The sequence below is a fragment of the Ctenocephalides felis genome, unplaced genomic scaffold (genome assembly GCF_003426905.1).
Source record: "Ctenocephalides felis isolate EL2017-DRISC unplaced genomic scaffold, ASM342690v1 CF-g0.4_SCAFFOLD_01886, whole genome shotgun sequence".
Lineage (NCBI taxonomy): Eukaryota > Metazoa > Arthropoda > Insecta > Siphonaptera > Pulicidae > Ctenocephalides > Ctenocephalides felis.
Window position 1 is genome coordinate 13,382,073 of NW_020538040.1, and position 15,357 is coordinate 13,397,429.

Below are 15,357 nucleotides of genomic sequence, written 5' to 3' on the forward strand. Positions count from 1 at the left end.
CCCCAAGTTTTTTTTAAGAATTAAGATTTTTTGTTGAACTAACGATAAGTATAATTTAATAACTTTAAAATTGGTCGATTTTGAAAAGCCAAATATATAATTCATCAATAATATTTCAAATTTTTTTTTAATTAGACACTATTTTTGTTATCTGTCAATAATGTGTTTTGCTCTGGCTTTGAAACAAGTTCCAAAATTCGACACCTTGATATCAGCCTGATATCAAGCAGTAGTAATAACAGTTTTCATCTAATTTGATCAAAAGATCCATTTATACATTCGTCATTTTTCCGGAGACAATCAATATTGAAAGAAAAATTAAAAATTTGTGCTAAACTAAATTTTACGTAACCATGTATTCACATGGTACTCAAAAATAATATAAAATGTTTTTTCAACATCTATTTAACGATTTAAAAAAAATATTGGCGTCACAATTTGAACCAGGTAAATAATTATACGTGAGAAATTGCAGAACATATTTTGTTTAAACAATAATTGTTTATGCAAACATTATCATCAAACAGTAGTGATATAGGTCGATATCAAGCAGTAGTAATAACAGTTTTTACAGCAATTATAGAAGGAAATACGTTTTTAAGTAAAAATAGCCCTAATCCAATATTGATGCATCAAATTCCAAAATAATTATATTAGATAAAGATAAATAATAGTGTTAGAAAAATTGTAATAATAAAAATATATCAAATATAGATAGAACAACAATTGGTTTGTTGCCAAAAAGCTATGTGGTTAAAAAATATCATCATAACATCTCACAGAACTCGTAAATTCTGAGTGCTATTTAAAAATGAAAGTTTTTAGATTTTTTTGATTTTTTTGTGATTCCAAAAACCTACCCTATGGGAATTTATTTACGTTTTCTTTCACAAAAAGAACCATCTCGGAAATAATATTAAAGCCAAAATTCATCAATTCACGTAAGCTTATACTTATACTTAAAAGCCTCCCCTCTAATTTGAAATCATGGGAATTAAAAATAACAATGGTAACCTTACAAAAGCAGGTAATAACTTCGAGACCTTTTCGTGGCCCAAGAATTAGAGACAGGTTGTTTCCGACTACCTGTACCTGTACAAAACTTGTACAACTTGAGAAATAATTTATTTCACAAGAGAAAGGCGTACAGTCAAGTGGGAAAAGAAAGAATACTTGGAAAACATGTAAAGTTGGAGTTGAAGTTGGAGTTATTTTCAGCACAATTTTGCGCTTTTATAACACGTGAAATTTGAAGTGGCAGAGATAATTGTAAATAGAATTTTTCAGTTATTGTTAGTTCTTTGCCAACCTTCACAAATGTTTCTCCAATATTATTGTTCATAGGCATGGATTAAGAACGTGAATTAGCTACTACTAGTTCTAGTACTTTGACCAGCGTGATATCAGGCAGTAGTGATATCAGATTTTCACGCATTTGTGAAAATTGCCTTTCAGAAGCATTACTGAAAAAAATAATTGAGTCACAAATACTAATTAAATATGGATAATTTTTTAATATTTTTAATTCTGACTTTAGTTGTATGTTCTCCAACTTCAGGAGTACAATTTCATATTTGTTTTTTTTATCCTTTTATGACTATTTTCTTTTGGCTATGTAAAAATATACATATGATACATGTACTTTCTATAAAATAATCTTGTTACAAAGTTTCAACTTGTTTTAACTTTTCTACCAAATTATTTTAAAAATATATTGTAACTAGAAAGCACTTGTTAGCTTTCTAATCGACAATTCAAATAAAAATATAACTAGTGTTGCATGGCATCGTGCCTTAAGGCAAATTGCTGGAACTTTCCGTACCGTAACAAAATGTTCGAGGAATATTAAATGTTTTCAAATAGATTATTATAAATATTGTAACATTGTCTAATATTTATAAGAATTATATAAACTGAATTGCAAAGTTGATATTATTTGTAAAGTATATTAGAACTATAGTCAGAATTAAAAATAAAATCTGAATTATTTTCGATATACAAAAAATTAAAAAAAAAAAAAAGTTGAAACAAATTTTTTTTTTTCCAAAATTAATTATTTTGTTAAGACAAGCAGAAAGTTCTTTAAATCATTTAAATCGGACGCTTAGTTCTCTCAAAAACTGCCATTTTTTTACATTTAGCTCTGTATCTTTAAAATGGCAGGACCTGCCTTTGCCAAAAACTGATCACCACTTCACCCAATCATTACACATTTAATGTTTTCTAGATCATTCAAATCGGATGCTCCGTTCTCTCAAAAACTCGATTTCTATTTTCTGCATTCTTTATTCCGTATCTCTGAAACAACTAGACCTGCCTTTGCCAAAAACTAATCAGCACATCTCCCTATCAATAGGAATCGAATGTTTTTTGAACCATTCAAATCGTGCGCCCGAAAACGTGGACGAAAAATTGTATCCATACATACTTACAAATACACATCAATTTTTTCTAAGGTATGCCAAAATGTTCACGTAAAGATTTGCAAAAATTTTCAAATTCGATTTTTGGACGATTACAATAACTTAGCCCACGGGAAATTAAAAAAAAAAAAAAATATGAAAATATTTAATTAAAATGCGTTTGATTTGTTTTTCCAAAGATAAACCCCAAATCAACAATGATCCCTGATACTAAAAATGTTATGCATAATTCCATATGATATTTTATATTTTTATTTAAAATATTTGATAGCGAAACGTGATAAATGAAAATGTTGATAGATTATTTTATGATAGCTGCACAAAAACAGAATAATATTTTTCAGTCCATGAGATATTTGCAAATTTTCATAACATCATATGTTAACCAGTTTAGTAGAAAAATATTATTATAGACTTTAAATTTATTATTTATTATTAAATATAACTTCAAACTTCAGATAGTAGGATTTGGGAAGAATTTTGTCGTACTCTGAAACTTCATTATTTATATGGAATTACAAGATTTGTACAGTTTTAAGTTTGTTACTAATTCCAATGTCCATAATAAAGAAGTAATTTTATTAGACTCATTGTTTTCTGGAACGAATGCAAATATTGCGCAAATCTATATTCTACGTTTTATTTCGCAATAAACAATAATAATAAAACTAAACATTGGACTTCTGACTCAGTAAATGAAACAAGAGTATTTTTGTTGTAATCATATTTATGAATTTGTTCCTAACAATAAACAACTTTAATTTCAAATCAACACACTAATTAGCCATTAACTATAAACTTAAGCTTTCCTAATAAGTAAATCATGGTAATGGAAAATTTTTGCAAATCTTACGTTTTATAAAGGTTCCTGAACATTTTGGAATACCTGAGAAACAATGTGTGTATGTGTGCGTATGCGTATGTATGTGCGGATACAATTTTTTGTCTACGATTTCAAGCGCACGGATCAACCGATTTCAATGACGCAAAAAACATTCGATTCCTTTTTGATAGGGAGATGTGCTGATTAGTTTTTGGCGAAGGCAGGCGCAGTTATTTCGAAGATACGAAGCAAAGAGTGCAGAAAATAGAATTTGAGTTTTTTAAAGAACGGAGCATCCGATTTTTTTGCCGATACGGGGCAAAAAGTGCCAAAAACGGTAAATCAGTTTTTAAGAGAACAGAGCGTCCAATTTTAATAATTCAAAAAACATTTTACTTGTATTGGCAAGATAAAGAATTGATCAAATTTTCATGAAGGCAGGTCTAGCGGTTTCAGAGATCTAGTAAAAAAAGCAAAAAAAATGCCATTTGGCGGTCAAATATGAACATTAGACATATGCACATCAAATTATGAGATATTTTATAGAGATTTTAACAATAAGTATAAATTTTGTTTACATTCCTATGGGTTCCATACTAATGTTTATCCGTTAGTTTTTGAGTATCATTTTATATTAACCAGGCTTAAAAAAAAAAAAAAACTGGAGACCTAATATAGTATTATTTACTATAATACTTTCATTTTACTATATTTTATTCTTTTTGTTTTTAGTTTTTTTATTATATCTCAATTAGCTCTATTAGTTAACTACTACTAATCTACTAAATTGTAATGAACTATTTCACCATATACTTGTCAGCATTTTCTGCTTAATGTAATAATATATACATAATGCAGAATAAAATAAAATAAAAGAAATTTATATTTGAAGTATAAAATCTGTGCAAATTTTAGTGGTCATTTACAAAGTTGTACAGATCTGCATTTGATAAAAATAAATTTTTCTGTGGATAAAAATCGATGTCGATCAAATTTGTTTGAAGATCTACAAGAAGATATGAAACGACCCGTCAAGATCAAGTTTGATCAAATTTCAAATAAAACAACATCTAATTTGATCAAAAGATCCATTTATACATTCGTCATTTTTCCTGAGACAATCAACATTTAAAGAAAAAAAAAACAAATCAAAAATTGTGGTAACCAAAATTTTCTGTAACCATGGTCAAAGAGTACACAATTAATTTTTCCTTAAAAATAGCAATCAAGATATAATGAAATCTTAAAAGCAATTATTACTAAATAATAAAAAATAATAATTTAGAGTTCACTCCTCCATGTTAAAAAGTCAAGTGTTTCATTTACACAAAAATTAATATAAAATGTTTTTTTTCGACATATATTTAAAGATTTAGAAAAAAATGCGATTGGCGTCAAAATGTGAACCATGTAAATAATTATACGTGAGAAATTGCAGAACATATTTTGTTTAAACAATAATTATTTATGCAAACATTAGCCATGTGGGAAATTCATTATGTAAGTCAAAACTGTCTTATCTAATTATTTCTATCTGCAAACAGAAGAAAATCTTGTTTTCTATTATGCTTTAATTAATCGTCCATGAAATAGTTGTAAAGTAATGAGAATACATGAACTAGTAGTGCATGGCATCGTGCCTTAAGGCAATTTGCTAGAACGTCCGAACCAAAAATTGAAATTTTTAAAAAAGATTCAAAATTTTGTTAAATCTTTGAAATAATTACATTTTTGAGAATTTTTAAATTTTTAAACAAATAGGACTTTCTTGAAAAAAAAAAATTTAATATATTTTAGAAATTTTGAAATTTTCGGAAATTTTGAATATGTATAGGAATTGAGATCAAGCAAATTTTAAAATTATGACGATAAAATTTTCAACTGTTTAATTCGAAAACTAGTGGTGCCTTAAGGCAAATTGCTGGAACTTCCCGTAATTTCAATTTTTTTTAGAACTCTGAAAAAAAAAATCGATTTTTGAGATTTTTAAAAAAATGACCTTTTTGAAAAATTTGATTCTTTTTGATACTTTGAAATATTTTGGAATTTTTGGTAGAACTATAATATTTTAACACTTTCCACAAGCCAATTTCAGAATTAATACGTATTTTGCCGCCGGAGCGGTTATTTATTTTAATATTTAATTTCATAACGAGTTAGACTATAAACTTATTCCAATCATTCAAGTTTCAACAAATGCCTTTTAAATTTTTGAAATCGGCGCCAACGTTTTTGAGAAGGTTATCAAAATGCTTGTTCCAATGGTTTCATATTCAGATTCAGAATGACTTGAAACGTCGAGAAAACATAATTAGTGATAATAGTCAACATTAACTATAATAGTCAAACATAAAACAAAATGCACTCGTGCTTATTTTTATTTCCATGTATATCATTTACTTGTGTTAATTAATGATTTACAATCTCAACAACAATTTGTTATTTTTATCTTTCAATTTATTTGAGAAACTTTCTAAACGTCGTCCTCTTTGACCGGAGAGAAAATACATAAATTCCTATAAAACATCTTTTATTTTTTCCGAAGATTTTATTTTAAAATACACAACGTACATATATGCAATGTGTCTACGGTTAGTGCGACGGCTGGGGGACAATTCGAAATGAATCATTCATTATTAGTCATAGTAATATTATTCACTACTTTAGTTATTTGTTTATTAATTCGAGGAGATATTTAATAGCTATTGTTATTATTAGAAATAGTCTAGAGAGGTGTGGGGAGCAAAAAAAAAACTGTAAACGAAGTATACCAAAGTTTATCAAAAATATTGATTGATACTCTCATAATCAGAGGAAAAAAAGTAGTGTTAAAAAAGTGAAACATACAATTAAAGTTTTTTTGAATATAAATCTTACGTTGAAAATCTCATGTTTAAAAAAATATGGTATCGCAAGAAATTACATGCGGTTGTTTTCTGTTACATCCAGGCATGTAGCTATTATTAATACTAGATAACATTTTAGATAATCATACATGTTAAAATAAGAAAATATTCAAAAATAAAGAAAATGTCTAACACTTCTCATAAACACCTCGCCCCAGTACCGATGCACACACATGGGGTCCAACAGACCCCAGCAGGTTTTAAACGCTTGCCATTGGCTATTATTTTTCTAAACTATTTGACTAGATTAAAAAAAAACGAAAATAAAATTTGAACTATCTACAACACGATAGCATACATTTTTAAAGTCAGTAAGAGATCTGATTGTTGTGGGAACAATAAAAAAAAAATTAAAGGCAAAAAAAATTTAAAGGCTTGAATAATGTTCGGAAACGAGCAATCTTGTGCAAAAGAGCTAAAGGTGGCCGTTGAGGTCCAGTAGACCCCAAGTGTACGAGAAGGGTTAAAATAACTTCAGCATATCTTCAAAAAATCTAATTTTTTTGAGATGTACTGATTTCCAGCTCCACATTTAATTTTTGAATAATTAATTCTTTTAAAACATTTTAAAAAAATACAAATATAACATTTGTTTTACAGATATTTTCAAAATTTTGAACATATGTAATTACAAAGATGAAAAGGTTGTTATACTATATGATTAAATGTTTATTTTTATTAATTTTTGTATCTAAAAAAACAAATGAATATAATACGTATATATTTACCCATATTTGCAAATTCACATATTTTTAATTTATAAAAACAAAAAATAAATATATTACATAAACAGTTTCTCATATCTTCAATTTTCGAAACTTTAAACAGAGATTGCAGATAAAAACTATTAATTATTTAATTAAAAAAAAAGTAAAAAAAAAACATCATTATGAGAAACTACTGTCACCCGAATCGAAGACTGCCAAAAATATAACCATACGATTTCGTGTAAAAGATTAAGGAAAAAAAATTTAGAAAATAAAAAATAGGGATATCATTGAAGATAAATTCCTCACAGCCATTAAGACCAACACATAGTTTAAAAGGATAATATTATTCCGATTGACTATTTATATACATATATGTATATCAAGAAAAAAGTTCAATTTTATATAACTATATTACCATTAGACCACTTTCGTGGTTTTATTACCATTAGGACATATATTACGTTCTATATTTTGTACTGATCACCGTTGACGTTAATAATAAAGTAAAATACAAAATTGAATACGTCCACAATTATATAGAAGATTACGTAAAATGAAATGTGTTGAATAAATTAAATTTAACTAAGATATACATTTGTTTGAAAGATATCGTTTGAAAATCGCAATTTAAAGTAAACAAAAATTTAACTTCGAAATAAACAGTTATATCATCACTACAATTTTAAAAGTTGCTAAATCCTAATCCTTATTGATTAAGTAAATCATTTCAATATATTAGGAAGAAAATGCAGCTTGCTTTAAAGCAAAACGCCACTTAATCCCAGTTATATGCATCTTAAATAATTAAAAACATAAATAATATTATAATCAATTTTTTCAAGTAATTTTCCACCAGCGCCCTTATTATTATCATATATGTAGGTACTTTAAAACCGGTTCGACAAGTCCGTATAACTTGCGACGCCTATACCAATATTATAGTACACACCTGTGGTAGAATCATTATTTTCCTCGAAATCCAACATAAACCACCAGTTTTAACTGTTTTTTAGTATTTAAATAAGTAAGATGATTCGTAAAGTTCAGATTTTAAACGAAATCATTGCAAAATGCTTGTAAAAACAAGTTCAAAGACGAGGAATTTATATATGCCGAACATTGTATACGTTCAAAGGCAACGAAGTTATTTCGAAATTAAAAATATCATACGCGATGTTTACTTTAGACACAAAAAACATAAATAAAATATTTTGAAGAATTAATACTTGTAATTATTAAATTCCCGAAGGACAAGTTCGTTTTGGCAAAAAAATCCGATTTGCTAATTTTAATTAGATCGAATTTGGAAAAAGTATGTGCGTGTGAGTGTGTGTGTGAGAGCCGAATTTTTCCGAATATTTACTAAAAATAACGAAGCATAAATGTCAAGTTTAATATAACGAATTATAAAATACAACCATTTTTCAATAAAATAATAATTATGTTGGAAATTGTTACGATAATTCTTCGTGCGATAATTATTTACGTATTTATATATTATGCACACATATGATGTGTTATTCCATTTATTGCAATTGCAATAAAATTATGCATATAAAAAACAAGTATGTAATAAATTTGCACAAGATAAACAAAACAACATGAAATCCGTATAAATATACATCGTGCAGAATAGTTACTGACATATAATAAGAATGTTATAAAAAAGCATGCTTGCTATTATTACTATCACTCACCTATTTCTGTAATATTTCTTCAGCGAAATTCATCATTTTCTCGAACATTTATCCCAAAAACTACACTAAATGGCACATGACATTAAAAACTGTTTACTACAGCAGCAGGTGTTTGTGAAGCACCTTGTACACATCACTTCAATATTAATTATATTTTTTCTTGATTATCACAAAAACAGTAATAACTTTATGTACATATTTCTATAAAGTATTATTTTTTGCTAAATACACATGGTGTTATATTGTTTTCATTCACGTTTGTGACAACTTGTAACACTGCCGACCGACACGACTTTAGCACAAACAAAACTACCTGAGTTTTTGTTCAACGTTTGTACAAAACGGACCTTACTCCCTCTCCACGTTCGAAATATTTCTGAGAAATTGAGGAATTGATAAATGCCCCTGATTAGACATCAACCAACATAACATATAAACAAAAATGATCATGAAGACTTCTTGACTCTTGGTATGTAATAGAAAATTTCACTTAAGGCAAATTGCTGGAACTTCCCGTACTGTAATAAAATATTCGAAGAATATTAAATTACCAACCATGCCTTCTATGCTCGTCACAACATAATCTGTTAAATTAAATCATGTTAAATCTGTTTAAATTACTATCATTATTATTATTTTTATATAATTGTTATTGTTAAAACACTATTAACTAGTTAACTAAAAACTTTTAATTCAAAAACACTTAAAAGATTGTGAAACCTACAAATTTATAAAAAAAAAAATTATATTGTTAAAATACTTATCAAATTGTTTGTAACAATAATAATAATAATTATAATTATATTATATTATATTATAATTATATTATAAGACACTTATAAATTTGTTAAAATATCATAAAATAACCTAAAATTTGTTGAACAAAATAATTATATTATAAAAGTATTGTAAAGCTTATTAAATTGTTAAAATATACTTGCAGCAACCAAACTATTTATATTTAAAAATAATTAAAATTAGCTAAATATAAATAAGTTTATAGTAAATAAATTAAATAATAAATGAATAAGTAATAAAATAGTTAATAGTTAATTAAATTATATTAAATCTGCTAAATATTGACTTGAGCCTTATATAATATCATTACACTGACGGCTTATAAAATAAATAAATGTTTTCAAATATCTTCTATATATATAAAAATAAGTCGGGTTTTCCTTCCTGCCGAAATAACTCCAGAACGCACGAACCGATTTCGACAATCTTGCATTCGTTGGAAAGGTCTCGGGCTCCGCAAGGTTTATAGCTAAGAAAATTAGTTGTGCATAGCATCGTGCCCTAATGCAAATTGCTGGAACTTCACGCACCGTAATTAAAAATTCGAGTAATGGCATTAGTGAGAATTATCAGAATTATGCTTGCAATTAAGTCAACGAGCAATTGTTGCCGCAAAGAATAATGATGTACACGCACTGAATTTCACCATTCAATCAAAAATTGCTGGCGATTTGGTCACATACCAATGATTCCGACTGCTCTTCCGTTTGACTTCAAACGATTGCAATTTCCAGTTCGCCTTGCGTTCGCAATAACAAGTCGCAAGGCCAATCGCTTAGTGTTTGCGGGATAAATTTCAAATATATTATTTAGAAAATCATTGTTTTTTACATGGGCAGTTATACGTTGCCTGTTCACGAGTTGGAAAACCATCCGCTTTGATTGTGTTAACGTCAGACCAAAAAACAAAAAATGTGGTTTACCAAAGAGCACTTCAATGAAACGGATAATTTGCAGATTCACTTAAATTTACTCAGAGAAGTTCAACTAAAAAACACTTCATTTTTGTAATCGAAATAAATTCATTACTGTTGTATAATAAAATCAATTTTTTTCTCTTCAAATATAAAACAAACAAAAAATTTCTTCATCTTTCTCACGAAACCATCTGGTGGCGAAACGGAGTTCGTCGGGTTTGCTAGTATTATTATAAATACTGTAACTTTAAATATTCGTGTTTTATAGACAAAAAATAAAAGCTTATAAATTGGACGATGATGTTTATACAAATTTAAATAAAAAGTAAATAAACCAACCTTAATGATCCTTTCGAAGAGGATGAAAAATCTTGTCTCATAATTTTAAGAATTATATAAACTAAATTGCAAAGTTAAAATTATTTATTTCCAGTATTTTACCTAGAATTAAAATTAAAATCTGAATTATTTTCGATATTAAAAATTTTTTTTGTAAATTTTTTTTTCCAAAAACAATCGTTTCGTCAACACAAGTAAAAAGTTTTTTAAATTATTCAAATCGGATGCTTCGTTCTCTCAAAAACTGCATTTTTTTTACACATTTACCTCCGTATCTTCGAAACCACTGGACCTGCCTTTGCCAAAATCTAATCACCACTTCTCCTCATCATTACGAATTGAATGTTTTTTGAATCATTTCGATCGGATGCCGGTTCTCGCAAAAACTGAGTTTCCATTTTCTGCACTCTTTGCATCATATCTGTAAAATTGTATCCACACATTACAATACAATTTCCAATTGATGTCTTTCAAACATATTTATACTATCTGTAAATGTATAAATTAAATTAATTAATTATTAATTAATTTTAATAAAAATTGGGATTTAGCTTTTCAGATTAATTTTTGCAAAAATTAATATAAAACAAAATTATAATGCGCTTGTAGGTCTTAAAACCTAGGCCAATTCTTCCAAAGATTAATGAATTTTTATAATTCAACCACTTTTTGTAAGACTAGTTTTCTGGAATGTTAAGTTTCATAAAAAAAAATTGGATTGGATTTAAGAAAGCATTAATGCAAAAATAAAAATAAATACATATTATGTATAAATATTTTGTATGACCTCTCATACCAGACAAAATATATATTATAATTAATAAAATAAATAAATAAAAAAAAAAAAATTGTTTCATGATATTTGACTAGAAGGTGAACATAAAATTTTGCATTTTTCTTGTAACTGTAAAGAAACGCCTAGGCTGATCATCGTCCATAACTAACCAATGCCTGCCCTCATCAAATGGCTTTAAATTTTTTTAAATCTGTGCAGCTGTTATGAAGACAAAGACTCAAATATAGGCTCTCTCTCACACACACACTTGCTCCAGTTTTGATGTCAAAACATTCAGAATGATTTGAAACATTGAGAAAATATAAAATTAACAAATAGGACAACTATTTATCACAAGTAATACAAATCAATACAACTAATTGTTATATACAAATTAATTTTATCAACTCCTAATATGGAATATTAGCCCAAACTCGTGTATGAGAGTCAAATATCTATCACCATGGTCCAAAATTTTGTAGTTGTTCACTTTCTTGAGTAACCAACAATCGATCCCGTAATAAAGCATTTCTTTTTCAAATATTATTTGAAATTTTGCTCCTTTATGAAAAACATGAGTCTTTGCTTTGATTGGTTCAAAGGTAGTTATAATGAATGTATCTTCCATCAAACTTGATTTTGCATTTATTGGTAATGGTTTGTCATCTACTATCACTTTTATTGACATTTTATTTAGTTGTGACTTGGGAATTGATGTGCGCCATACTATGTAGTTGATCGACATGGGAACGGCACATAAATACTCAAATTCTTCTACCAATATTTTTGTGCTGTAGGTATTTGTCCTACACCTACGTTGTAATTGAAATGTAACAGAAGCTTCTATATTAGCTGATATCTTAGCTCTGCAAGACCTTCTGGATCTGATAGATTTCATTCTTGGTTCAGTTATCGGACAAATAAACAAACTTTTGATGTCTGGTTTGGCCTTTCCTTCTGAATATAAGTAATCGCAAATAAATATGACATCATTAGCATCGAATGCTTTTAAAAAAATTGGATCAAATACTAAATCATATATATCAGCTGTTAGAATACGAACTTTGTTAATCAAACCATGCCGCTGAAAAAAAATTATTTGTTTTATATAAGTTTATAAAAAAAACTTATTTCATCTGATTATATTTCCAAGGTTTTAAAATATAATATAGATTTTTTAATAATTTTATAAAAATTACCTTCAAGAAATTTTTGATATGCAATATTTTCTGATCAGACTTTGTGTTAGATTTATATATAATGGTGCCAAAAGTTTTATCATTCGTTGCAGAATATACTCTGTCAATCGTGATATTTTGAATAGTTCGATTAATAGTAACTAAATTACTACCTTCGCTGTGGCTACATTCTGGCCTTGTTTTAATATTTACAGAAGCATATTCATACAAAGCATGGAGGAGCTAAAATATAAAAAAAATTAACATACAAACAATAAAATTATTATGATAATATTTAACTTAATCAGAATGACATATTAAATAATAAAAATATATATGTTTATATTCACATTCATTTCTTCCATATTTAACGAAGGCAAATTAATAATTTCACTCAGAACACCAATGTCTAGTTGAACCAGTTGTTTTTGAAGAAGAACTTTATTAGCATTATTTGCTATAAACTGTAATGTAAATCGGTTGCATGTTACAAATACATTTCATATTTATCTATTTATCAGATTATCCATTTCAAAAATTAGTTATTCAATACTTCGTATATACCTCACTTGCTCCATCAATAATAAAACTATATAAATATAACAATTGTCAAAGGAAAAAATAGTTCTAATTTAGTAGCATGCATAAGCAAAATATAAATTGATGTGATTAACTATTTTCTTTCATCATATAAAACTCAATTTAAATACATTCATGCAAGCAGCTTTCTTATATACGCTCTCTGTTTTCGTTGCCAAATAAAGATATTCCAAAGCATTCCCAACTTGCAGCTCATCTCCTAAGAAGTACTTGCAAATATTTGTCAATTCAGCAGTTTTATATTTTATTGACATAGTACACAAATGTTCTATTTGGTTCAGAGTCAATTCGACCACATCACTGTATGAAAAACATTGGTAAAGGTATCTAAAAAAATGAAATAGTATTAATCTACATCTGACAGTATATTACACTTGAAATAATAATACATGTATGTATTTTACTACTATAAATTAACGAGAAAGCAATAGTTCTAATTTTAGGTGGTTAATTGACTAAAATAAGATTAATATTAGATTTCACACTTTAACTTACATGCAATATAATATTATAGTGTGTTAATTTATAAACTACTGAAATGCTTGGTCTGAAGGAATACATACTTCAAGAATATTTCGAAAACTTTCTTATCTTTTTCCTTGATGCAAATATTTGACTCTACAGCCGAATTTGCAACAAATATTTCATAGACATTACCAAGTGTCGCCCTATCCAACTTGTAATCTGTATTAGTTCCCTAGATTAAAATAAATAGTTAATTAATTATTTAATATTGATAAATACTTATCCAAGAACGTTACATCTGGAAAAGTGACAGTTATTGTTACGTCTGAAAACTTGGCTAATAATTCCAAATTAAAAGTTCTTCTTTGGCTTGCAAACAATCTTTTCAGAATGTCAAACATGGTGCAAGTGTGATCACAAATTAAAGTGAACAACTAACATAAAACTGCAAACTTTACAGTTCGATATGATTTGAAACAAAATCAGTTTTTGCCATTCGGTAACGAAGATCGTATATTGCCCATAGATCAGCCACTTTATATGCGTTGCGTGAGGGCGCTGCTTTTGGCATTCAAATTAATGGCGCAAAACTTGAAATAAAAATTAATAAGTTTTAGTGATCGGGTATTTGAAACTAAATTTGGTATTACAATCGTATTATGATTTGTTAAAATACAATAATAACAAAAAAAGGGCGCATAAGGCGCACATGCGATTGAATTTTATTTGCTACTGTACAAGATGGCATTTAAGTAAAAATAAATACATCATATAACAATTTTGAATGATGTTTATTAGTAATATGGTAATACTCGTGATGCACACATTTATTAGTGTCAACCATTATGCATATTTAAATAATGATAAATTATAAATTATATATTTATAACAGCATTAAAAATGTGTATAATATTTAAAAACAATAATGTAATTAAAGTCATACCTCAAATATGATATGATCGGTTTGTCATTATAATTAGCATTTAGAAATAAACCTTCATTAGAGAAATGAAAAAAAAATGGTGATTAATAAATTCTATAATATTCGTTCACACAGTGGATTATGTTAAACAACGCCTAAACAAATATTGTTATATATTGTATTAACTATGTTTTTATTTGTATTTGTGTCTTATTAATTTGTGCGTTTTTATATATAATTATAAAATAAAACTAGAGGGACATCGTGCCTTAAGGCAAATTGTTCCCGTACCAAAAATTATTATTTTTTAAAAAGATTAACATTTTTGAAAAAAAATTACTCTGAAAAAATTAGATTTTTGGAAATCATAAATTTTTGACAAAAATTCACTTTTTTTTGAAAAAAAAAAAAACTTTTTGAAGAAAAATTTATTTTGAAATATTTTGGAAATTCTGAACTTTTTTTCAAAGAAATCGTACTGCTTTAACTGCATAGAGACGAAATATGGAAGCGCGTAAGCGCCGCGTCGCCGTCTAACGAATAAACATTGGTACGAACCCATAGGAATGTAAACAAAATTTATACTTATTGTTAAAATCTCTATAAAATATCTGATAATTTGATGTGCATATGTCTAATGTTCATATTTGACCGCCAAATGGCTTTTTTTTTACTAGATCGCCGAAATTGATAGACCTGCCCTTCATGAAAATTTCATCTTGTTAATACAAGTAAAATGTTTTTTGAATTATTCAAATCGGACGCTCCGTTCTCTTAAAAACTGAATTACCGTTTTTGGTAGTT

The 15,357-nt window shown here is 27.3% G+C and overlaps 2 protein-coding genes across 2 annotated transcripts in view; both read right to left on the reverse strand.

Moving 5' to 3' along the window:
• The window catches only part of LOC113374659, a 137,768-nt gene extending 129,106 nt beyond the window's left edge, over positions 1 to 8,662 (reverse strand). The window contains 1 exon segment of the mRNA XM_026614635.1: positions 8,560 to 8,662. The gene's annotated coding sequence lies outside the window, so the exon portion shown is untranslated.
• Positions 8,663 to 11,791: 3,129 nt separating this feature from the next.
• Positions 11,792 to 14,038, reverse strand: LOC113374662. Its single transcript, XM_026614638.1, has 6 exons — positions 13,928 to 14,038; positions 13,730 to 13,863; positions 13,277 to 13,493; positions 12,917 to 13,030; positions 12,588 to 12,809; positions 11,792 to 12,472 (listed from the first exon to the last, which is right to left on the reverse strand). The coding sequence occupies exons 1-6, from the start codon at positions 14,030 to 14,032 to the stop codon at positions 11,792 to 11,794; spliced, it is 1,473 nt and encodes a 490-aa protein (XP_026470423.1). The 5' UTR covers positions 14,033 to 14,038.
• Between the last annotated feature and the right edge of the window lie 1,319 nt (positions 14,039 to 15,357).

Excerpts from the sequence above, each read along its gene's own strand:
- LOC113374662 (XM_026614638.1), bottom strand. The coding sequence starts at position 14,032 with ATGTTTGACATTCTGAAAAGATTGTTTGCAAGCCAAAGAAGAACTTTT. Across the intron at positions 13,031-13,276 it reads AGAAAGCTGCTTGCATGAAT|TTTATAGCAAATAATGCTAA; the intron begins GTATTTAAATTG and ends TTTACATTACAG. Across the intron at positions 12,810-12,916 it reads TAAATATGGAAGAAATGAAT|CTCCTCCATGCTTTGTATGA; the intron begins GTGAATATAAAC and ends TTTATATTTTAG.